Source organism: Hyla sarda, chromosome 3, assembly GCF_029499605.1.
Source record: "Hyla sarda isolate aHylSar1 chromosome 3, aHylSar1.hap1, whole genome shotgun sequence".
NCBI lineage: Eukaryota > Metazoa > Chordata > Amphibia > Anura > Hylidae > Hyla > Hyla sarda.
This window is the reverse complement of record NC_079191.1, coordinates 230,924,527-230,950,721: the sequence shown is the minus strand read 5'-3', so window position 1 is coordinate 230,950,721 and position 26,195 is coordinate 230,924,527. Positions and strand designations below refer to the sequence as shown.

General features: G+C 43.6%; 1 protein-coding gene across 2 annotated transcripts in view; it reads right to left on the bottom strand.

Moving 5' to 3' along the window:
• Positions 1-2,933: 2,933 nt before the first annotated feature.
• GRIK2 (glutamate ionotropic receptor kainate type subunit 2) overlaps positions 2,934-26,195 on the bottom strand; it is an 805,023-nt gene continuing 781,761 nt past the window's right edge. The window contains exon 16 of one of the 2 annotated variants that reach the window (XM_056566197.1): positions 2,934-4,525. In XM_056566197.1, the coding sequence (XP_056422172.1) occupies positions 4,361-4,525 (165 nt within the window). In that variant the 3' untranslated portion in view covers positions 2,934-4,360. The remainder of the gene's footprint in view (positions 4,526-26,195) is intronic. The other variant, XM_056566198.1, reaches the window with a different exon arrangement.

The window sequence follows — 26,195 nt, the reverse complement described above, 5'->3', positions numbered from 1 at the left end:
ACCCCTGTTTGCTTGGTGTATTGTTTACACAATTACTCAAAATTTACTAAAAAGGTACACAGAACTTGATAAATTCTGCTCAACTATAGAAACTAGTGAGCTGAAGAAATTGGTTTAAGCTTTGTTCTCTGGAATAGACACTTTTGTACGTGTCCTATAAGATTGTTTAGATTTGAGCAAAAAAGTAGGCTTTGCGCAAAAAAAAACAATTTAATTTGCGCAAATAATAAATATAGCTCCACTGCATAAAGTAGTGCACAGTGCACCAAACAGTAGACAACTTTGAAAGATGTTCTAATTTAGCAAAAATGCAATTGCGCAACATTTGCAGGGACATTTAGAACATTGAAGTGTTGTAAAGCCAATGATAAATGTCCCCCAATATCTATGTAATATAGTAATATAATATAGTACCTTTTTGCATATTAAATGCAATGCTATTAAATGTAAATATTTATCTGTGTCTCTGTGTGAGGTTGAAAACAATTAGAAAAACAGCTTTGTTTTTTCTCCACAGAAGAAATAAAACTCCTATCCATATGCCATGTCTGAGAATACAGCTGAGTCCAGTCTTTAATATGAGCAAAATTGCTGACAAATTTATGTCAATTGTGGTTACTTGTCTCACTAAATCAGCAGAGTATTATCAGTCTGTGTTCACATGTTCAGGTTTTTAATTGCAATTATTGAATATCGGTCAGGAATAGATTTGAAAATAGAAGGTTCAGTCTTTTCTTTGCTTATGTCCTTCCTTTATGATCTGTTCCTGGCTTTGTATTTGTAATTGCAACGAAAAAATATGAATGTCTGAACGCAGGATTTAGACATTGTAAAATGACGTGAAAAATACTACCATAAAATACAAATATATATATATATATATATATATATATATATATATATATATATACTGCTGAAATACAAAACTCTCGTAAAATACAACTTTTTGGGAAACTATCCTCATGTGTTTAACTTTTTACACACTAAACAATTGTGGTGAATTGTTTATAAACAATTGTGGTGACTCCATCTGGGGTCAATTTCCACATTTTAACAATGTTTTCAAATCCTAAAACATTTAAAATGTGTTCCTTGATGGCAAAAAATTTAACAATATATATTACCTCTAAATATATGTATGCATTATTGAATTATAAATTAATATTTGCTGATCTATATTAAAGAATAAACTATTCTTATATAGCGTCACCACAAGTTAAAGGGGTTATCCAGGGGAAAAAAAACTTTTATATATATATATATATATATATATATATCTCAACTAGCTGCAGAAAGTTAAACAGATTTGTAAATTACTTCTACTAAAAAATCCTAATCCTTTCAGTACTTATGAGCTGATGAAGTTGAGTTGTTCATTTCTGTCTACGTGCTCTCTGATGACAGGTGTCTCGGGAACCGCCCAGTTTAGGAGCAAATCCCCATAGCAAACCTCTTCTACTCTGTGCAGTTCCCGAGACAAGCAGAGATGTCAGCAGAGAGCACTGTTGCCAGACAGAAAACAACAACTCAACTTCAGCAGCTGATAATTATTGAAAGGATTAAGATTTTTTAATAGAATTAATTTACAAATCTGTTAAACTTTCTGGAGCCAGTTGATATAAAAAAAGAAGTTTTTTCCAAGAATACCCCTTTAATAGGACATTCAATCCGAACCCATATAATGTCCAGCTTTATTATACATATACATCCACATGCAATGGGTTTCTGCCGGCTAAATGTCCGCTTGTAGTAGACTTTACTGAAATCATTTATGAAAGCAAAGTGCGGATGTGCACTGCCTCACAGACGCCAATGCAGTCCGGCAGAATAATTAGGCTGGGTTCACATATATCAGTTGTCCGGCATAATTTCCCTCTGGCGTGCACCGGAGGGAAACTGATGCTAGAACTGATACCATTAATTTGAATAGGACAGTTCACGATCATCCAGCGTCTCAATTTTGACACCGGATGGTTGGACACACCGGAAGGCACCGGACAGGGGAACGCAGCTTGCTGATTTCCCCTGTTCATTGCCCAGACATAATGGACGCCGGATGCCATACAACCGATGACAAATTGTCATCAGTTGTGGCATCAGTTGCGTCAAGTTCTAGACTGAGTTCACCTATGCTAGATGCCAGACATATGTGAACCCAGCCTTACAAAGATATTCTTCACATTACAAATATATTCTCAAATAGAAGCAATGCTTCTAGGGAGAATAACTCTATAGTACAGCATCCAACTGAGCTTTCCAGGGTTTGTTTTCTATTGTAGTTGAACAGCTGCATTATTGCTCTAAACAATTCAGATGTTGTAAGGCTGGGTTCACATATATCCAGCATTCGGCATAGGTGAACTCAGCCTAGATCTCGACGAAACTGATGGCACAATTGATGACAAGTTGTCATCAGTTGTATGGCATCCGGCATCCATTGTTTCTACATTGAAGACAGGGGAATGCAGCAAACTGCGTTCCCCTGTCCAGTGCCCTTCGGCATGTCCAACCATCCTACGTCAAAATTGAGACACTGGATCATGGTGAACTGACCCATTGAAGTGAAAGGGGTCAGTTCTATCATCAGTTTCCCTCCATTGCACACTGGAAGGAACTATGTCGAAAGCCTGATATATTTGAACCCAGCCTAAGAAGTTATAGTTCAGTCGTGTGCATAAGCTCCGTGGCCTTGTTCACTGAATGCAGCTTTTGCATGTATTTATTTATTAATTTTGGAGAAAACTAGAAGTTGTTCTAACAGTATACAAATACAAGATTTTCTCTTTTCTGGATTCAAAAAATGTAAAGGCCTAGCCCTAATATTTTTACAAAGATTTTTCTGAGATACATATTGTGCTAAAAAAGCACATGCATGATATGTTTTTAATAAAAAAAAATTCTCTGGCATACAAAATAAAATAGATAAATCCATATAGTTTTTGCTTATGTTTATTTTGTGCATTGAATTCAAACAGGAAACTGTGTGCACTTCAACTGTTATCACAATGTGGTCAAGAAGACTGCGTATTTAACCATTTACACACAATTGATCATTACAGTATGTTCATAGCTTAGTGAAAATCAGGGGTATGGCATGGGAAGCAGTGCTGGTAGTGCAACTAGCAATACTGAACTTGAAAATAAATGTTTTCATCTTGATTTTGAATTTGATAAAAATAATCTCACCAAACGTTGGTGGTGCTCACACACTACCATTTATGCTTGGCATCACACCCCTGACAGAAGAAACGTATGTCTGGATTTAGTTGATAAAAAGTATTACAAAAATCTCCATACAAAAACTATTTTTTATAGAAATCTTGCATTTCCACAAATAAACCTGAACATTTTTTTAAATAAAAATTGCTCGAGGATTTTGTTTATTTAACATTGACTGTATTGATGAATGCAGTCCATTTAAAGCTCCCTGTGGAAAGTTCTTCTAAGAGGCCCATACATTTTCCACAGATGGAGGAAACTGCAGAGGCTCAGTAGGATTCAAAAGGAAACAGGGACTTATTTGTTTTTTTTTTAAATCCATATTGTCAAAGATGGATCCTGTTGGGCAAATCCACACTTTCCCTCTATTCAATACACAATGAGCTATTATTCTGTATTTCGTAACAACTACGTCTCAGCATAAACATTCTGCACTCAGAAATGCTGCAGTCTAGTTGAATTGAACGATACAATTATTGCCTTGTTTACTGACATTTTGTTTTATTTACGACAGTGAAACACAGAGTCCACAAAGCATTTAAGAATCTTCTCATACTGTTTTTGTTTGTAAATTTATGTATAGTGATGAGTTAGAATGCCATCATGATCTAATGTTGCCATTTTAACTTAAGAATGGATTTGGACATTTGTATTGGGCAAGTAATAAGAAACCACTACATTTCCCTTTATCTTTGCCATGTGAGTGCAAAGAACATACAGTTGTTTAGATACAGTTTATGATATCATTCGTCAATGGTTACTCTGTATTTGATTTTTTTTAAATTTCTTTTAATATTGTAAGTTTCAAAAAAATAACCTCTTATCCTTTTTCTCATTTGGGACCTTGTAAAGCAACCACAAAACATACACATTTACATTCAGAAGAATGGTGGACCCCTTGAAGAAGAAGAAAAAAAAATCAACCTCCGCAGAAGTTCTTGATTTATCCATGACTCCTAAAGTTCTAGTCTGACTGACGAGTCAGATTAAGTCTCAAGTTCATAGACATAGCGACATGAGGTAACTCATTTTTATTTTGCACAGGTTGCATATTTCCACAGGAAACATTCTCGCAGAGTTGTTTGGAAAAAGAAAACAAAAAAGCTGACAGTTTGTGCTTGGGGATGCTTGACACCCAGCTCTATGCCATTGTTTCTTTTCCTGGCAATCTTCTGTCATTAAATGTATGCATGTTGATAACTTCCTCTGTCTTCACTATTACAGGAGGCTGTGGCTTATGTTTCAACCGTCGTTGACACTTTAGTGACATCCTTAATTCTTCTACCATCGCACTACAAAAGGATCTCTGCAAATACAAACATAAATAATGTTTTAGTTTGAAAGCAAATTTGCAAGCACCGTTCATATGGGGTGTATAAACTATTAAAGATTTATTCTTTTGGCGCAGCATGTCAGCTAAGCAACCCTGCAAATTTACCATGTTTCTGCCTGAAGCTTCCAACAAACTGCTGTCACTTAAATATGCATCACATAGTAATTAAAATGACTTATCAAGCTGTGAAAGCTCATTGGAAATTTCACCTTGTCACTAAAATTATTTATCTGCCAACTGGTGCCTGGTGATGCACATTATAGGCAAATGCATTTGAGACATATGTTCTCTCGAAAACACATCCAAAAACATTTGTAGTTTGCACATTTTCGTATTTGCTAGGCAAATTATTTCATTATTTCTCATACTGTATTTATGCTCCTATTCTGTACTTGCATATAGTTCATAATTGAGAATGCTGCTTATTACCTGGGAAAATTGCACTGAAAAATAGTTTTCTAGAGGAGTGGTCTACAAAAAGAGGGTTAATATATATAGTTTATAAATGGTTGGTCATCTGAAGATTTAAGGTAAAGTATATAAAAGTAATAATAAAATTATATTCAGATTGCTACATAGCTAGTTTCATTGTAAGTGAAACAACTGTATAGAATCCTAAAGTATGTTTGTATTACTTCAGTAAAAGCTCTGATGATGTGACAGATTCAAAACATCATAGATCCCAATGGCACCCACGGGACCCCACAGGTTTTTTTTTATGGGGTCTAATCAAGTTTTAGTTGTTTCAACAGCAATGTTAAAGGAGTATTCTGCCCATTGACATCTTATCCCCTATCCAAAGGGTAGGAAATAAGATGCTGATTGCGGGGGGCTTGCCCCTGAGACCCCCCACGATCTCTGTGCAGCACCCGGCTTTCTGTGCCAGACTGCTGCTCTAGTCTCGGAAACCTCTAAGTTTCTGGGACTGGAGACATGATGTCACGCCATGCCCCTTCGTGCCCTGATGCCACATCCACTCCATTCATGTCTATGGGAGGGGGCTTGACAGATAGGGGAAGAGATGCCTATGGGTGGAATACCCCTTTAAGGCTGCATACTGCACAAACCTTGAAGAAACCCCTAACAGAATGGCCTAGCAAGAGTGTGAGAATTGCCTTATAATGTAGTTTGTATTATGTAATCTTTTTTTATAAAAAAAATAAATAAATAAACAACTAAGAAAAGCTTTGAAGTCTCTATCATTTTGTATTAATTCGCCTTTGTTACAAGACAACAGGAAATTCATATATTTTTATCTCTTGTTCTTTTTGAGCAATATGTAAAAGCTGGGGTGTTTCAAATATACTCCTTGTCCTATCCTTCATTAAAATACAGGGATTTGTAAGCCTACAAGTAGTTGTAGCACTGAAAAAAACATATTGTCCACTCTATATTTACATTTTTAATTTAATTAATTTGTATGCTTGGAGTCATTTTCATGTTGGAATACTGCCCTGTGGCCCAGGCTCCGAAGGGAGGGGATCATGCTCTGCTTCAGCATGGTGGCATTCATAATTCCCTTAATGAACTGTAAATCCCCTGTGCCAGTGAGACTCATGCAGGCCCAGACCATGACACTCCCACCACCATGCTTGACTGTCTTAGAAATATATATTTTTTTTATTAGATCCCTCTTCACTCAAAAACTTGTTCATAAATGACTCATCTAAACACAGCCTCTCTTTATTAGGTGTCTTCTTAACTATGTGACTTAACTGTGCATATCTAAAAACAACGTTATTTAAGATGGAATATTGCAAGCTCATATCTTTAAACAACCTGAGCTTACATTCCTCAAAAAATTGCAGTACATATCTCAACCCATATTTGTCCCAAAACCGTTAATCTTTTTAGACATGAATGGAGGGGGCGTGGTGTGACGTCACAGGGGGGCGTGGTGTGATGTCACATCTCCAGTGCCGGAAACACAGAGGTTTCAGAGACTGGAGCAGCAGGCCCGTATAGAATGCAGGTGCTGCAGGGAGATCGCGGGGGTCCAAACGGCGGGCTTCCTACGATCAGACATCTTATCCCCTATCCTTTGGATAGGGGATAAGATTTCTTTGGCTGGAATACCCCTTTAATACTTGGTTTCTTCACCTTCCACACCAGATTTCTTACCAGGGCCTCAATCTTCTTAAACACACTTTCACCTAACCATATCAGACTGTTGGATAATACAAAAAGTACCTGAGGTAATATCATCAGTTTCAACAAACTTATCCTATCCTCTTTGCTTAATGGCAGCCCTAATCAGATTTTAACCTTAGTTTTGATCTTTAGAAGAGGAAGTGTGTGACACATGGTGTGAACACTGGCTGGCTGACCCTCAACATGCATTCATCTACTTCCGAAAGACAAACTCCGGATATGATGTTGAGCATGTGCTCTCAACAACTTTGGTTTACCATGGTGAGGCCTGTTCTGACTAGAACCTGCCCTGTAAAATCCTTCTATGGTCCTGGAAATCTTCCTATAGCCTAGGCCATCTTTACGTTGAGCAACAATTTTTTTTCCAGATCCCCACATGAAGTGCCATGTTGACTGATAACACCAAGTATAAGACACCTGCATCACTATCTACACCTGAGAGGAGAGGAAAAATGGCAAACTGGTTCCAATTTTGACATTTCTACTTAGGGGTGTTCTCACTTTTGTTGCCAAGGTTTAGACACTGATGGCTGTGTGTTGAGTTATTTTCTGGGGACACAACATTAAACACTGTTATACATACTGTGCACTCACTACTTTACATTGTAGCAGCATGTTATTTCTTCAGTGCTGTCACATGAAAAGTTATAATAACATATTTACAAAAATGTGAGAGGTGTACTCACTTATGTGAGATACTATCTATAGAAGGATCAAATATTTTGCCCCAAATTCTTTACTGTATAACAGACAACTCTAAGTTGCCATAGTCAAAATCTGAAATCTAAAGTGATATATGAACCATATAAATAGAAAACATATTAAAAAATGCAAATGGAATATATCAACAGTAATACTAAATTCTCCTCAGCACAGTTTGGAGCTGGAAATTCTTAGCTTAAACTATAAAATGTGTGTTACTTTGAGAATTATACTAAAAGCATAATTTCATCTACATATTATACTTTGGATTTTTTTTATTTGATTTACTCTGGGGAGAAAAATGAGTTTACCTTATGCCCGCAATATGATAGATCTTTTAGCTTTGATATTTCAGTTTAACAGCATCATTTTTATTTCTGCAAATTTTGTTAGGCAATTTCTGCAATTCCTTGCAGCTTTAAATAATGTGTCGCTAAACACCTTGAAGCCTTGTTCTAAAGTTCCCGTGAATGTGAGTGTTTTTCTTGCTACCAGGACAACAATCATATTAAGAATTTATATCTAGCTAAATGAATTATGTGGCAGTAATTGCATTATATTTCGAATCGTGCATTTATTCATAATAAATCAATTTGTTTAAACTAAATCGAAAAGAAAAAGGCTAATACATAGACATGATGAGACACAAAAAAGGATTGTCAAAGGTTTGCGATGGAACACAAATTATATTACTGTTTTTCTTTGTGGAAAGCTCTAGTCATTCACTTTAAATAAATGGAATCTTTTACTTTGCTCTTTGATACTGTTTCTTTGAAAGACACTTTCGAAATTCAGAATGAAAGTGCAAGGTTTGTTCAGAAGTTCATTACCTCTAGCACTGCACGTCAGATATTGTTTGAAACCTTGTTAAAATGTCTAAAAGCAATAATGGCAGTAATCTTGCAGCTTATAGCTTGTGTTAGAGGTCAATGTTTTCACATTTTCTAGAACATATCAATCAAAATGCTTTCCACTTTGACTGAATTTAGCCCTGAATGCATATGAGGCCCTCCTGTGGGTTCCTTTTCTAATAAGCTTCTGTCTCTACAGGCTACTCCTTCTGGGAATTTGAATGTTGTACTGCACAGTTGGAGATTTTCAATCGAGTCTTATAAAGCCAGAGGCACTAACCAAAATTTTAGGGAATGTTGACAAAGCAAAGAATCTTTGACAACCTACTCTGAAAAAAGAATCAGCATGAGACTAACTGTACTTTTTGAGTAAAATAAATAATCTTATTCCCCTGTTTAAGGAAGTAAAAGGTAAAATGTACTATTCTGCATTTTTGTTTCAAAGGTTTTATGAGATTTCTTGTATATTGCTAGCATAATTAGTTTGGAAAATAATAATTATAGCAATAATAATAATAGCAATAATAATTATTATTATTATTAGGCAAAGGTACAATTCACAACAACTGTCAGTGAAAAGGAGCTTTTAAATAAATAATGTAGCTTTATAGATAAAAACTCCTCTAGTGGTACAACCTTACAATTTTTCTGCTCCAGTACATTTAGCCTGTTAACACCCACATGATGTATATGTAAGTTATGTGGGCATTAAGGAAGCATGGAGCGGTCGCGACTGGCTGCTATCTGCAACTGACACCCACTCTCAGTGGCCAGGGTTGCAGATAACTGCAATATCAGCCCTTAAAGTGTACTCCGGCCCTCAAACATCCAAAGGATATGGGATAAGATGTCTGATCGTGGGGGTCCCTGCTGTGCGTACTTGTCGTCAGCCACACAGAGCAAAGATTGCTCCATGTCTGATGACCCACAATACAGGGGCCGGAGTACTGTGATTAAAGATGAGCCAATTTTTTTTTTATTTGACCCGGACGATTCGCCAAATTTTCTGAAAAAATTTGGTTTAGTCCAAATTTATTTGCGGTGAATTGCTATTAAAAAAGGTTATTTCTGGCCTACAGAGAGCCTCAATAGGGGAGTAGAACAATTTGCCTTTCTGTAACACGCATAGGGTGTGTGCTGGGTTAGTGAAATAATACTGTTATTCAGTATGACATGCAGATCAGAGGCGTCGCTATTAGAATCACAGTGGCAGAGCAGCACAATGACCGAGCCTGGAGGTGGCATCAGTATGAGGAGACCATATAGTGGCTGAATGACACAGCCTGTAGGTGGCGGAAGCATCAGGAGAACATATAGTGGCTGAATGACACAGCGTGGAGGTGGCAGCAGCATGAGGAGACCACAGAGTGGCATAAAGACACAGCCTGGAGTTGGCGGCATCATATAGTGGTTCAATGACACAGCATAGAGTTTGCAGCAGCATGAGGAGAACATATAGTGGCTGAATGACACAGTGTGGAGGTGGTGGAAGCATGAGGAGACCATATAGCCTCAATAGGGGTGTAGAACACTTTGCCTTGTCCTATAACGCTGTGTTAATGAATTAATACTGTTATTCAGTATGACATGCAGATTACAGTCATCTCTATTAAAATCACTGACGCAGAGCGTCTGTATGTGGCACCAGGGCGACCATACGACATCATAATTGAAGAGAATTAAGAGATTTTTTATGTATTTTTTTATTTAATTTAATTTGAATTTATGTAAATTTTTTAAGTACCCATTCTGTTGAGCATCGAGCTGGCGGTCCTCTGCCAGTCGAGATACCACCTGTTCCAGCCCCTGCCACTTAGCGCCCCCCTGATTGTGAAAGTGCGAATGTTTCATTTAATCATTTATGGTTAGGGCCTCAGTCTTGAAAAGATTACATTGATTTATTTAAATTTAAGATTTATATCAGATTCCCACGTTTAATGTCTCAGCATTTACTTTAAACTAATACAGTATGACCAAAAAACCAAATCTAACAAGGTATCGCATGGTGGCACAGTGACACAATGACAGAGCCTAGAGGTGGCAGAAGCCCAATGAGACCATAGGGCCTCACAGTAGAAAAGATTAAAAATATTTTGTAAAATTATAGTTGAAGATTCTAGATACATGAACATTTTTAAAAATTAATCTAAGGTTCCAAATGAGGTGCCAAAGGAGACCATATGGTGGCACAATGACACAGCCTGGAGGTGGCAGCAGCATGAGGAGACCATAAGGCCTTACAATTCCAAAAATTAAAAGATACATTTTCAAATTCTAATTGAAGATTTTTGGGAGCTAGTGCTACCATAAAATTTTTAGGTAATGTCCCAGCAGCATGATGAGACCATATAGTGGCTGAATGACACAGCATGGAGGTGGCGGCAGCATGAGGAGGCCATATAGTGCCTGAATGACACAGCGTAGAGTTGACAGCAGCATAAAGTGGCTGAATGACACAGCCTGGAGTTTGCGGCGGCATGAGGAGACCATATAGTGGCTGAATGTCACAGCCTTGAGGTAGCGGCAACATAAGGAGACCATATAGTGGCTGAATGACACAGCCTGGAGGTGGCGGAAGCATGAGGACTTCATATAGTGGCTGAGTGACATGGCATGGAAGTGGCGGCAGCATGAGGAGACCACATAGAGGCTGAATGGCACAGCCTGGAGATGGCGGTAGCATATAGTGGATGAATGAAAGCCTGGAGTTTGTGGCAGCATGATGAGACCATATAGTGGCTGAATGTCGCAGTGTGGAGGTGGCGGCAGCATGAAGAGAACATATAGTGGCTAAATAACACAGCCTTGTGGTGGCGGCAGCATGAGGAGAACATATCATGGCTGAATGACACAGATTGGACTTTGCGGCAGAATGAGGAGAACATATGGTGGCTGAATGACAAAGCCTGGAGTTGGCGGAAGCATATAGCAGCTGAATGACACAGCCTGGAGTTTGCGGCAGCATGAGGAGACCATACAGTGGCTGAATGGTACAGCCTGGAGTTGGCGGCAGCATATAGTGTGAAGTGTTGGTGTGGCACCATGGTCAATCTACTCTGATGCATCAGGCTTTTGTGGGTGGAAATCCTTGCTGGTCCATGCCTGATTCATCTTCACAAAGGTCAGTCTCTCCACAATCTTTGTGAACAGACGAGTTCTACTTGGGGTTACTATGGCCCGCGCTGCACTAAACATCTGCTCTGATGACACGCTACTGGCCGGGCAGGACAGCTTTTACAGGGCAAACTCTGCTAGTTGTGGCCAAAAATCAAGTTTGGATGCCCAGAAGGTGTGTTGGCATGGTCATGTCAAGGTATGCCACCGCCTGCTGGTTCAGGTCCTGCTCCAGGTCTACCTGCTGCTGATGAGTTGCTTCCCTATGCGGGTGAAGAAAGCTACTCATCAGCGACTGTAGATTCAGGCTGCTGCTGATGGAGCTGGAACTGCTCCCGCCACCCCTCCCCTCCCCAGCAGCCATGGCAGTGGAAGGTGTAAGCAGAGGGCAACCGGAGTCAGACCTGCGAGAGAATGGATGATGGCACAGAAAGGCATCAGCCAACTGACTACATAGGATGTCTCTGTAGTAGGTCAGTTTGTCTTCCCTCTCAGTGGGTGTGAAATAGGCTGGCATTTTGTGCCACTAGCGAGGGTCCACTAAGGTGGAGAGCCAGAAGTCATCCCGCTCCTGAATGGAGAAAATTTTGCAGTCACTATGCAATCAAGTGAGCATGCATCGTGCCATTTGTGCAAGTGACTCGGACGGACTCCCTGATTCCATCTCCACTGCATACTGCCAGGGTGTGTCTGGGTCCTCGGTCTCACCTTCATCATAACCCTCTAGCTCCTCTAGCGGCTCCTGCTCCTCCTCTCCTGTCAGATGACTAGAAAAAACACCCATAGTGCGAAACCTAAACTGTGCTCCACTGTGCCCCTCCCCCTCCTCCTCCTCCTCCAGTTCAGCCCCCACAGGACTCATGTGGCCGTGAGATGTAGGCGCCACGTCTCCAGTGCCCAGACCAGCCATCATTTCCAACACATGTTGAAGTAGATGAAGCAGCAGAATGATGTTGTTCATCCCGTAATCCTGGCGAATGACTAATAATGTGGCTTCCTCAAAGGGCCTGAGCAAATTGCCGGTGTCACGTCTGAGCTGCCACTGGTTGACATTGAAGTTACACAGGGGAGTCCCCCTATCCGCTTGGATCATCAACAAATCAGTGATGGCTTTTTTCTGTTTGTATAGTCGGTCCAACATATGGAGGGTGGAATTTCAACGTGTGGAAACGTCACAAATCAGACTATGTTGGGGGATGCCATTCTGACGCTGCAGCTAAAGGAGGGTGTGCTTTGCGGTGTATGAGTGGCAGAAGTGCATGCAAAGTTTCTGTTACGCCGAGCGCTCCGGGTCCCCGCTCCTCCCCGGAGCGCTCGCAAGATCCTCGCATTTGCAGCGCCCCGGTCAGACCTGCTGACCGGGTGCGCTGCAATACCTCTCTCAGCCGGGATGCGATTCGCGATGCGGGAGGCGCCCGCTCGCGATGCGCATCCCGGCTCCCGTACCTGACTCGCTCTCCGTCGGTCTTGTCCCGGCGCGCGCGGCCCCGCTCCTTAGGGCGCGCGCGCGCCGGGTCTCTGCAATTTAAAGGGCCACTGCGCCACTGATTGGCGCAGCAGGCTTAATTAGTGTGTTCACCTGTGAACTCCCTATTTATATCTCACTTCCCCTGCACTCCCTCGCCGGATCTTGTTGCCATTGTGCCAGTGAAAGCGTTTCCTTGTATGTTCCTAGCCTGTGTTCCAGACCTTCTGCCGTTGCCCCTGACTACGATCCTTGCTGCCTGCCCTGACCTTCTGCTACGTCCGACCTTGCTCTGGTCTACTCGCTTGTACCGCGCCTATCTTCAGCAGTCAGAGAGGTTGAGCCGTTGCTGGTGGATACGACCTGGTTGCTACCGCTGCTGCAAGACCATCCCGCTTTGCGGCGGGCTCTGGTGAATACCAGTAGCAACTTAGAACCGGTCCACCAACACGGTCCACGCCAATCCCTCTCTGGCACAGAGGATCCACCTCCAGCCAGCCGAATCGTGACAGTAGATCCGGCCATGGATCCCGCTGAAGTCCCACTGCCAGTTGTCGCCGACCTCACCACGGTGGTCGCCCAGCAGTCGCAACAGATAGCGCAACAAGGCCACCAGCTGTCTCAACTGACCGTGATGCTACAGCAGCTACTACCACAGCTTCAGCAACAATCTCCTCCTCCAGCTCCTGCACCTCCTCCGCAGCGAGTGGCCACTTCCGGCCTACGATTATCCTTGCCGGATAAGTTTGATGGGGACTCTAAGTTTTGCCGTGGCTTTCTTTCGCAATGTTCCCTGCACTTGGAGATGATGTCGGACCAGTTTCCTACTGAAAGGTCTAAGGTGGCTTTCGTAGTCAGCCTTCTGTCTGGGAAAGCTCTGTCATGGGCCACACCGCTCTGGGACCGCAATGACCCTGTCACTGCCTCTGTACACTCCTTCTTCACGGAGATTCGAAGTGTCTTCGAGGAACCTGCCCGAGCCTCTTCTGCTGAGACTGCCCTGCTGAACCTGGTCCAGGGTAATTCTTCTGTTGGCGAGTACGCCATCCAATTCCGTACTCTTGCCTCCGAATTATCCTGGAATATTGAGGCCCTCTGCGCGACCTTTAAAAAAGGCCTATCCAGCAACATTAAAGATGTGCTGGCCGCACGAGAAATTCCTGCTAACCTGCATGAACTTATTCATCTTGCCACCCGCATTGACATGCGTTTTTCCGAAAGGCGTCAGGAGCTCCGCCAGGATATGGACTTTGTTCGCACGAGGCGGTTTCTCTCCCCGGCTCCTCTCTCCACTGGTCCTCTGCAATCCGTCCCTGTGCCTCCCGCCGTGGAGGCTATGCAAGTTGACCGGTCTCGCTTGACACCTCAAGAGAGGACACGACGCCGCATGGAGAATCTGTGCCTGTACTGTGCCAGTACCGAACACTTCCTGAAGGATTGTCCTATCCGTCCACCCCGCCTGGAAAGACGTACGCTGACTCCGCACAAAGGTGAGACAGTTCTAGATGTCAACTCTGCTTCTCCACGCCTTACTGTGCCTGTGCGGATATCTTCCTCTACCTTCTCCTTCTCTGCTATGGCCTTCTTGGATTCTGGATCTGCAGGAAATTTTATTTTGGCCTCTCTCATCAACAGGTTCAACATCCCGGTGACCAGTCTCGCCAGACCCCTCTACATCAATTCTGTTAACAATGAAAGATTGGACTGCACCGTGCGTTACCGCACGGAACCTCTCCTAATGTGCATCGGACCTCATCATGAAAAAATTGAATTTTTGGTCCTCTCCAACTGCACTTCTGAAATTCTTCTTGGATTACCGTGGCTTCAACGCCATTCCCCAACCCTTGATTGGTCCACAGGAGAAATCAAGAACTGGGGTACTTCTTGTCTCAAGGACTGTCTTAAACCGGTTCCCAGTACTCCCTGCCGTGACCCTGTGGTTCCCCCTGTATCCGGTCTTCCTAAGGCTTATATGGACTATGCTGACGTCTTTTGCAAGAAGCAAGCTGAGACTTTACCTCCTCACAGGCCTTATGACTGTCCTATTGACCTCCTCCCGGGTACTACTCCACCCCGGGGCAGAATCTATCCTCTGTCTGCTCCAGAGACTCTAGCCATGTCGGAGTACATCCAGGAAAATTTAAAAAAGGGGTTTATCCGTAAATCCTCCTCTCCTGCCGGAGCTGGATTTTTTTTTTGTGTCCAAAAAAGATGGCTCCCTACGTCCTTGCATTGATTACCGCGGACTTAATAAAATCACGGTAAAAAAACGCTACCCCTTACCTCTTATCTCGGAACTCTTTGATCGCCTACAAGGTGCCCACATCTTTACCAAACTGGACTTAAGAGGGGCTTATAATCTCATCCGCATCAAGGAGGGGGACGAATGGAAGACTGCATTTAACACCAGAGATGGACACTTTGAGTATCTGGTCATGCCCTTTGGCCTATGCAACGCCCCTGCCGTCTTCCAAGACTTTGTTAATGAAATGATTTCGTGATCTCTTATATTCCTGTGTTGTGGTTTATCTGGACGATATTCTGATTTTTTCTGCCAACTTAGAAGAACACCGCCAGCATGTCCGCATGGTTCTTCAGAGACTTCGGGACAATCAACTTTATGCCAAAATGGAGAAATGTCTCTTTGAATGTAAATCTCTTCCTTTCCTAGGATACTTGGTCTCTGGCCAGGGACTACAAATGGACCCAGATAAACTCTCTGCCGTCTTAGATTGGCCACGCCACTCCGGACTCCGTGCTATCCAACATTTTTTGGGGTTCGCCAATTATTACAGACAATTTATTCCACACTTTTCCACTATTGTGGCTCCTATCGTGGCTTTAACAAAAAAAAATGCCAATCCCAAGTCCTGGTCTCCCCAAGCGGAAGACGCATTTAAACATCTCAAGTCTGCCTTTTCTTCTGCCCCCGTGCTCTCCAGACCTGACCCATCTAAACCCTTCCTATTGGAGGTAGATGCTTCCTCAGTGGGAGCTGGAGCTGTCCTTCTACAAAAAAATTCTTCCAGGCATGCTGTTACTTGTGTTTTTTTTTCTAGGACCTTCTCTCCAGCGGAGAGAAATTACTCCATCGGGGATCGAGAACTATTGGCCATTAAATTGGCGCTTGAGGAATGGAGGCATCTGCTGGAGGGATCAAAATTTCCAGTTATCATATACACTGATCACAAGAATCTCTCCTATCTCCAGTCTGCCCAACGACTGAACCCTCGCCAGGCCAGGTGGTCGTTGTTCTTTGCCCGTTTTAACTTTGAAATTCATTTTCGCCCTGCTGACAAGAACATTAGGGCCGATGCCCTCTCTCCTTCTTCTGATGCCTCTGAAGTAGAGGTCTCTCCACAACACATCATTCCTCCGGACTGTCTGATCTCCACTTCTCCAGCCTCCATCAGACAAACTCCTCCAGGGAAGACCTTCGTTTCTCCACGCCAGCGTCTCGGGGTTCTCAAATGGGGACACTCCTCCCACCTCGCAGGCCATGCGGGCATCAAAAAATCCTTGCAACTCATCTCTCGTTTTTATTGGTGGCCGACTCTGGAGACGGATGTTGTTGATTTTGTGCGGGCCTGTACTGTCTGTGCCCGGGATAAGACTCCTCGCCAGAAGCCTGCTGGCCTCCTTCACCCTCTGCCTGTCCCCGAACAGCCTTGGTCACAGATTGGTATGGACTTTATTACAGACTTGCCCTCATCCCGTGGCAACACAATTGTTTGGGTGGTCGTTGATCGATTTTCCAAGATGGCACATTTTATTCCTCTTCCTGGTCTTCCTTCAGCGCCTCAGTTGGCAAAGCAATTTTTTGTACACATTTTTCGCCTTCACGGTTTGCCCACGCATATCGTCTCGGATAGAGGCGTCCAATTCGTGTCTAAATTCTGGAGGGCCCTCTATAAACAGCTCAAGATTAAATTAAACTTCTCTTCTTCTTATCATCCCCAATCCAATGGGCAAGTAGAAAGAATTAACCAGGTCATGGGTGACTATTTACGGCATTTTGTTTCCTCCCGCCAGGATGACTGGGCAGATCTTCTACCATGGGCCGAATTCTCATACAACTTCAGAGTCTCCGAATCTTCTGCTAAGTCCCCATTTTTCGTGGTGTACGGCCGTCACCCTCTTCCCCCCTCCCTACTCCCTTGCCCTCTGGTTTGCCCGCTGTGGATGAAGTGACTCGTGATCTTTCCACCATATGGAAAGAGACCCAAAATTCTCTTTTACAGGCTTCATCCCGCATGAAAAGGTTTGCCGATAAGAAAAGAAGAACTCCCCCCATTTTTGCTCCCGGAGACAAGGTATGGCTCTCCGCTAAATATGTCCGCTTTCGTGTCCCCAGTTACAAACTGGGACCACGCTATCTTGGTCCTTTCAAAGTCTTGTGCCAGATTAACCCTGTCTCTTACAAACTCCTTCTTCCTCCTTCTCTTCGTATTCCCAATGCCTTCCATGTCTCTCTCCTTAAACCACTCATCATTAACCGCTTCTCTCCCAAACTTGTTTCTCCCACTCCTGTTTCCAGTTCTTCTGACGTCTTCTCCGTGAAGGAGATTCTGGCCTCCAAGGCGGTCAGAAGAAAAAAAAAATTCTTGGTGGATTGGGAAGGCTGTGGCCCAGAAGAGAGATCCTGGGAACCTGAGGACAACATCCTAGACAAAAGTCTTATCCTCAGGTTCTCAGGCTCCAAGAAGAGGGGGAGACCCAAGGGGGGGGGTACTGTTACGCCGAGCGCTCCGGGTCCCCGCTCCTCCCCGGAGCGCTCGCAAGATCCTCGCATTTGCAGCGCCCCGGTCAGACCTGCTGACCGGGTGCGCTGCAATACCTCTCTCAGCCGGGATGCGATTCGCGATGCGGGAGGCGCCCGCTCGCGATGCGCATCCCGGCTCCCGTACCTGACTCGCTCTCCGTCGGTCTTGTCCCGGCGCGCGCGGCCCCGCTCCTTAGGGCGCGCGCGCGCCGGGTCTCTGCAATTTAAAGGGCCACTGCGCCACTGATTGGCGCAGCAGGCTTAATTAGTGTGTTCACCTGTGCACTCCCTATTTATACCTCACTTCCCCTGCACTCCCTCGCCGGATCTTGTTGCCATTGTGCCAGTGAAAGCGTTTCCTTGTATGTTCCTAGCCTGTGTTCCAGACCTTCTGCCGTTGCCCCTGACTACGATCCTTGCTGCCTGCCCTGACCTTCTGCTACGTCCGACCTTGCTCTTGTCTACTCCCTTGTACCGCGCCTATCTTCAGCAGTCAGAGAGGTTGAGCCGTTGCTGGTGGATACGACCTGGTTGCTACCGCCGCTGCAAGACCATCCCGCTTTGCGGCGGGCTCTGGTGAATACCAGTAGCAACTTAGAACCGGTCCACCAACACGGTCCACGCCAATCCCTCTCTGGCACAGAGGATCCACCTCCAGCCAGCCGAATCGTGACAGTTTCTTTACCATTGTTTGGATGTCTTGCAGATGGGGGGAACATTTCAGGAACCGCTTAACAACCAGATTGAACACGTGTGCCATGCAGGGCGCATGTCTCAGGCTTCCTTGTTTTAGCGCAGACAAGATGTTCTTCCCTTTTTCGGTCACCATAGTTTCCATTTCCAGTTTTCTTGGAGTAAGCCATGATTCAATTTCTTTATGAATGACTTTTAGCAGTTCCTCCCCTGTGTGACTCTGTTTGCCAAGGCAAACCATGTGAAGAACAGCGTGACACCACTGTGCCCTGCACACATGGTATGCTGGAGGCGCACTGAGACTTGTCCAAGCAGTGGAGGCTGAGGACACGGTGGAGGATGAGGAGGCGGAGTCGCACACTGTCACAAGACCAACGGCCTGAGATCGTGGAGGCAGAAGCGGCATGACCTGTCCAAGCGGCATGACCTGTCCAGCTTCACATGTCCGCACTGCCGCGCACTTTGGTACACACTGACAGGCTCAAGGACTTGTCCACCTTCTCTTCCACAAAATTGTGCATGGCTGGTACTGCCTTCTTTGAAAAGAAATGACGGCTTGGGACTATCCACCTCGGCTCCACACAAGCCATCAGTTCTCTGAAAGGTGCAGAGTCCACCACTTAAAAAGGGAGGGACTGCAGCACCAGCAACTTGGACAGGAGCACATTCAGCTTCTGCACCATTGGATAAGTGGGCGCATACTCTTTACTCTTGGACATGGCTTCACCGATGAATTGCTGGCGGAATGACTGACTCGAAGGAGAAGGAGCAGGAGCATCAGGATAGACATAAGATGGGTATGATCCACAGCTCCCTTCGGCTGAGGTGGTGGAGCCTTGGCTGACTGAAACAGGGAGCGTGCCCCTGGGTGATGCAGCAGGCTGGACCACCACATTGGAGCCACGGTTCTCCCAGGCCCCTTTATGGTGATGCTGCATATGTTGACGCAGGGCCGTGGTACCAACATTGGGACCCTGGCCACGCTTCACCTTCTGCCGACACATCTTGCATGTGGCCAGGTTAAACTCCTCCGGATGTTTGATGAAAAACTGCCACACTACCGAGTAGCTGATTTTCCCACCTACAGTCTACACTGATTGACTGCTACTGCCGCCGACTCCAGGAACCCCTGTTTTACTACCTCCCATGAAGGTAGGCTTCCGTGAAGCAGGTTGTATACCCTGGGCACGTTTGGCTCCAGACTTTTCACTTCTGCCACCATGCTGACGGCCAACCATGCTACCACCTTGCTGGCTCAGCTGCTGCCTCACAGAAATCCTGCAACCCTCTTCTCCTGATGATGATGAAGCCTCTTCTGAACCCTGCTCTCAAGTGCGATCGGCTTCATCATCATCATCATCAAGTTGTGTCTGCATGTCACTGATTTACAATCATAAGTGTGGGGGCTCACTGTGCATAGGGTAAACGTGATCACCTGAGTGCTCTGTACTCACAAAAAATGCATTCAATAGAAAAAAGAGTGTGTAACACACGTTTCAAATGCTGCTTAAATTTTCTTTATATATGTATTCAGCAGATATACAGTTTTCAACATTAGAATATTCACCCATGTGCACAAAAGTAATAAATCAGCAGTGTCCAGTAGGAGACATGTATCAGCTCATCAGGTTTTCTTTAGTTATATAAACTGTATACGGCCATCTCCTACACCAGCAGGTGTGTAAGTCCATGCAACGTTTCGTACACCCCACATATTGGATGTTACATTCCCAGCACGTGATACAGTATACTACAAAAGTAGTGTTGCAATTGATGTATCTTTCCATTTGAAATATTTCTCCATTGCTGGTAGACTTAAATTCTTTACTGTTAAGCATGACACAGCAACATGTGCACTTATTATGGCCACACTTGTACGATCCTTTATGTTGCAACCAACAAGGTGTAGTACCACCAGTGTGGTGAAACATACTTGGGGAAACCCTACTTGCGATAGTTCTGGCTTTCCTAGGGACGACTCTAAAACCATTCGAAAAAATCCCAGAACATGCTGGGTCCCCCGAAATCATGGGGATATATTTATTGACAATTCTACGAATGGCAGTAAAGTCGTCACTGAATTGTGTGACAAAGGTTACAGAATTCTGATTTTGATGCTCAGCATTAAGGCTAAGATTGGGGTGTCTCCCCCTCAGTAGCGCGATCATAGGCGATCCGAACAGCACGACTGATGGAGCCCTCTGTGTATCCTCTTTGTTTCAAACGTACCCCTATAGCTTCCGATTCACGGGTGAAATCTTCCTTTCTGGAGCAATTGCGTCTGGCGCGGATCATCTCCCCCACTGGAAGATTCCTAGTAACGTGGGGGGGATGACACGAGTCAGCTCACAAGATGGAATTAACGGAGGTGTCCTTCCTATAAGTGGACGTGAAAATTTTGCCCTCTTGTGCATCACCAGTGAGATGCAAATCTAGGAAGGACACCGTGTCCCTACACATGGTAACCGTGAACTTCAAATTGAAAGGGTTATTGTTTAAATAATCAGAGAAGGGTTGTATGGCCGCCACATCGGAACCCCATATAAATATGAGGTCGTCGATGTTGCGACCATACCACTGAATGAAAGAATTTAAGTCTACCAGCAATGGAGAAATATTTCAAATGGAAAGATACATCAATTGCAACACTACTTTTGTAGTATACTGTATCACGTGCCGGGAATGTAACATCCAATATGTGGGGTGTACGACGGGTGCCCTCAAAGTGAGAGTTCGGAGGCATCTGTCGAACATTCCACATTTCAATTCCTGCCACGTATCCATGGTTAGTAGACACTGTGCAGAATATCATGCAGGCTCTTTCCAGAGTCTATATGTTCAAGGTATTGAGAAGGTCACAGCCCCGATACGAGGAAGAGATCATAGGAGGAAGCTTTTGGACCGAGAGGTCTATTGGATCCTCAAATTGGGCACTAGATTCCCAACAGATACCAAGATACCATGTTATACTACTAGTTCTAAACAGGGTGTGGTGAGATTGTGCGTTATTGCCTCCTGTTCACACTTGTCCCCCTTTAACAACATTAGTTACTATTATACGGACCTCTTTCAACTACAGGGTTATCACTGGATCTAAAAATAGTGCAGGAGTAACAGTTATATATTTGCATGCACTATTCATATGTTATTATTGTAGGTACATGTTTTTGCTTTTTGCTTATGTTTTATGTATCCAGTGATCACCCTAAAATTAACTTTATTTTGTGGTTCCGATGATCACTCTGCACCCTATATTATATAAATGTAATCTTGTCATTCAGATTTTCATATTTTTGATTTGGTGCATGAGCTTTTTCATCGGATTCCTTTCTCCAACTTTGCTGTTAGAACGACTCTCTCATTACTTGCTAATATATGTTGGTATGATTAGTGACTCGTTCACACACACAGGTTTTTACTTCATGTTTATACCCCCCCGTTCTTTTGTTATTTTTTTTTTATTTTACACGCACATTATTGGTTATGTTACTTATTTAGTAATATGTGGTATAACACTTACCGCATTTATTTACATTATTCTCACTGGTGGGGGCTTTTGATCAATATGTTTATATAATTTTACATATTTTTCATTAAATTGTGTATTTACAATTTTTGTACATTTCACAGCTGAAATCACGCATTTTGTAAGAATTTATCTTTATTTTTGTATAATCACTATATTTATTGTTGTATATAATATACTGGTGCGAATTTTTTCTATGTGTATTGTACATTTAGTCTGTGTCTGTGTGGGAGGGGAGTGGCCCGCCCACACCACTCAGGTGTTTTCACCTGGTGGGGGGTGGAGCCGCTGTCCCCTATATAGACCAGAAGGATCTTAATATTTCTTTGTACGACTAAGGCGAGAGAGCTCGCCGAAACGCGTCACTTGTGATCCACGTTTGGTGTCCGTGTGTTCTTATGCAATAAAACGGCTTCCTTGCTTTGGACCTGCAGTGCTGGACTTTCCTTTTCTTATCAGTTTGCATTTGTACGTGGAGTCCACACGTTTCCGTGCACTGAGACGAGGAGTGGTGAGCTGGACACAGGGAGAGTGTGTGTTCCACAGCATAAGATACTTCTGTGAGGGAGGGAACACCATAGGACAGAGGCAATGGGAGGACAGGGACTGCTCGCAGGCCATGCCAACTGAGGGTTGTGTCTGAGGAACACACTGACTGTTGACTGGGGGTGTCAGATGTCACTTGTGATTAAGTGGATGACCGTGTTAACCAATCGATGACAGCAGATGGGTTGCTGGTCGAGACACGACCTCTAGCTGATACCAGGAGCTCAGCCCTCTCGCTGCGACTCCTGTTGCCACTCACCCCTAGTCTGCTGTGACCTCTGCCTGATGAATTTAGGCCTCTACCACTCATCTCTGCACTTCTCTGCCTGACATACTTAGTGCGTATGTAAGAGGAGTACAATACGCTATAGTACGGTTAAAAAAGTATTTGTGTACAACACCAGCCGGTGAGTACTTTTACCTGGCCTTTTATAGTATCTATTCCATTGACACTTTAACTGGTACAAAATAGTACCCCACTTAGATGTACGTAAGTGGTATGCACTTATGAGGGGAGAAAGATGCACTAGGGTACACTGAAAAAAGTATTTCTGTACAACACCAGCCAGTGAGTACTTTTGTCTGGCCTTTCACAGTATCTAGGCCCTTGAGACTTTAACAGGTCCAAATTAGTACCCCACTTAGATGTATGTATGTGGTATGCACTTCTGAGGGGAGAAAATTGTGCTACAGTACACTTAAAAAAGTATTTGTGTACACACCTGCCGGCGAGTACTTTCGCCTGGCCTTTCACAGTAAATAGGCCCTTGAGACTTTAAAAGGTACAAAATAGTACACCAATTAGATCTACATATGTGGTATGCACTAATGAGGGGAGAAAAATGTGCTACAGTATGCTTAAAAAAGTATTTGTGCACACCAGCCAGTGAGTACTTTTGCCTGGCCTTTCACAGTAACTAGGCCATTGAGACTTTAACAGGTACAAAATAGCGCTACAGTATGCATAAAAAAGTATTTGTGTACAACACCAGCAGTACACACCAGTGCTGCAACACACAGTCACCGGATACTACACCCAGAATTGCACTCTCTCTCAATCTCACTCTCTTCCCTATCAGTGCTTCTAGGCAGGATTAGTGCTTGAGGTGAATCACTGCTTTTCTGTGCAACACACTGCTCTCTCTCCCTCTCTGTAATAGAATACTGTAGAAAGTGACTGGGAAGTAAATCGCTGCAGTAAGAATGATTTTCTGTGAAACAAACTGTGTTCTCTGTCCCTCTTTCTGTGCAACAGAACTTGACTAGGAAGTGAATTGCTGCTGGAAAAAAAGTGTTTCTGTGCAACATACATGATGTCACAATACTCCAGCCCATGTATAGTGAGTCATCAGACATGGAGTGATCATTGCTCTGTGAGGCTGATGACAAGTGGATGCAGCAGAAGACTGCAGGAGTCCCTCAACTGGTGCCAGAAAGTTAAACAGATTTGTAAATGACTTCTGTTAAAAGATCTTAATCCTTCTAGCACTTATCAGTTGCTGTATGCTACACAGGAAGTTGAGTAGTTCTTTTCAGTCTGACCACAGTATTCTCTGCTGACACCTCTGTCCATGTAAGGAACTATCCAAAGCAGGAGAGGTCTGCTATGGGGATTTGCTCCTACTCTGAACAGAGGTGTCAGCAGAGAACACTGTGGTCACACTGAAATGAACAAATCAACTTCCTCTGGAGCATACAGCAACTGATAAATACTGGAAGGACTAAGATTTTTAAATAGAAGTAATTTTCAAATCTGTTTATCTTCCTGGCCCCAGTTCATTGAAAAAATGTCACCTGAATACCCCTTTAAGGACACTTTTTTTTAAAGTATTGATCATGGCATCTGAGCTGATGTTCCCCATTACTGGCGGGTCCATGGCTACTAACAGCAGCCGGGACTTGCCATGCATAATGCAAGCACCCCTCCCCTCTGATGCTCGTGCAATGTATAGGATGTAAATGTGTGTATTCATGTATTAAGTACCAGAGCACCAGGATGTACATTTATGTCCTATGTCGTTAAGGGGTTAAAACTTGTCTCAGAGTTAACGTCTCATATTGTTCGCACAGTCTGTACTATGGCTCCTCTCATTCCTGAAGCCCTCACATGAAGCCAACACACTCTCAGAAATAGCTTCACACAGAACTGAAGTCTCATACAGCCTATAAGCTTTATGTATGGACTTCCATGGACTATGGAGTCTTCCACTCATTGTTGTTTGTTCCCATTGACCTCTCCTTTAAAGGGGTACACCGCCCCTAGACATCTTATCCACTATCCAAAGGATAGGAGATAAGATGTCAGATTGCTGGGTCCCGCTGCTGGGGACCCCCAGGATCTCCGCTGCGGCACCCCACTATCATTACTGCACAGAGCACGCTCGCACTGTGCATAATGAGCGGCAATACAGGGGCCGGAGCATCGTGACGTCACGGCCCTCACCCCCTCGTGACATCATGGCCCGCCCCCTTAATGCAAGTCTATGGGAGGGGGCGTGATGGCCGCCATGCTCCCTCCCATAGACTTGTATTGAGGGGGAAGGCTGTGACGTCATGAGGGGGCGGAGCCGTGACGTAACGATGCTCCGGTCCCTGTATTGCCCGTCATAATGCACAGAGCAAGTTTGCTCTGTGCAGTAATGATAGCGGGGTGCCACAGCGGAGTTCCCGGGGGTCCCCAACAACAGGACCCCGGCGATCTGACATCTTATCCCCTATCCTTTGGATAGGGGATAAGATGCTAGGGGCAGAGTACCCCTTTTAGCCTCTACTCTGGCATACGCTTTGGTGGACAAACACTAATTTACTACACTTTCAGGCCAATTCTGGGCTATATTGAAGTTTGCAACTCTATGAATCCTTTTTTTTTTTTTTTTTTTTTTGTTTCCTTGTACCTCACCATTAACATTTTCATATATTTAAAAATCTTGAGGTTTTTGTTTTAGATTAAAAATAAGGGCTTCTGAAAATGGTAGCCTGCAGTCAGCTGGGAGCAAAGGCTGGATGTGGATGTGTAATGTGATCCCATAGCACTAGCTCCTAAATGGAAAACAGGAGCCTAGGGGAACAGCAGGAAGCACTGTTAGGCTTTGGTTCACATACTGTATATCCGGCATCCTGCATAGGTGAACTCAGCCTAGATCTTAAAGTAACTGATGGCATAACTGATGACAAGGGGCATCAGTTGTCATCAGTTATATGGCATTCGGCAGCCATTGTTTCTGGCACCGGACAGGGGAATGCAGCAAGCTGGAAAACTTTGCCAGACGTCTGACATATGTGAACCCAACTTTATTACTATTGCCTCTGTTAGAAGCAGCATTGTTGTTTCATAAAATTTTGAAAAACTATTATTTTACACAACTTTACATTAAAAATCTTTTCTATATAACTAAAGGTTACATAAAAACCATGGCATTCTTTTTAGTCTTGTCATTTCTTTCTATATGTTCTATAGAGAGTCATATAGGAAAATGACAGAAAACACGTCACACCTATAGCAATCACGACACTGTGATACATTCTTCACTCCATGGATGAACAGGCTCTATAGGGGACATTTATCAAATCCTATGCAGAGAAAGAATGAAGCAGTTGCCAATGGCAACCAATCACTTTCTTAAAACACAAAAAAATGTGTTCTGGAAGTGACAAAAGAAATGCCACATATAAAAGTTATTATTTGTACTGCAGTTTCTATTTCACTATTGAGTTTGCAGCTAATATCTACAGTGTGTCTCTCTATACATCACAAAATAATAACACTGGATTGGTTAACTTAATAGAGCTCTCTCTCTCTAATTCTAGAATCATTTTTAAATACTTTATGAGCA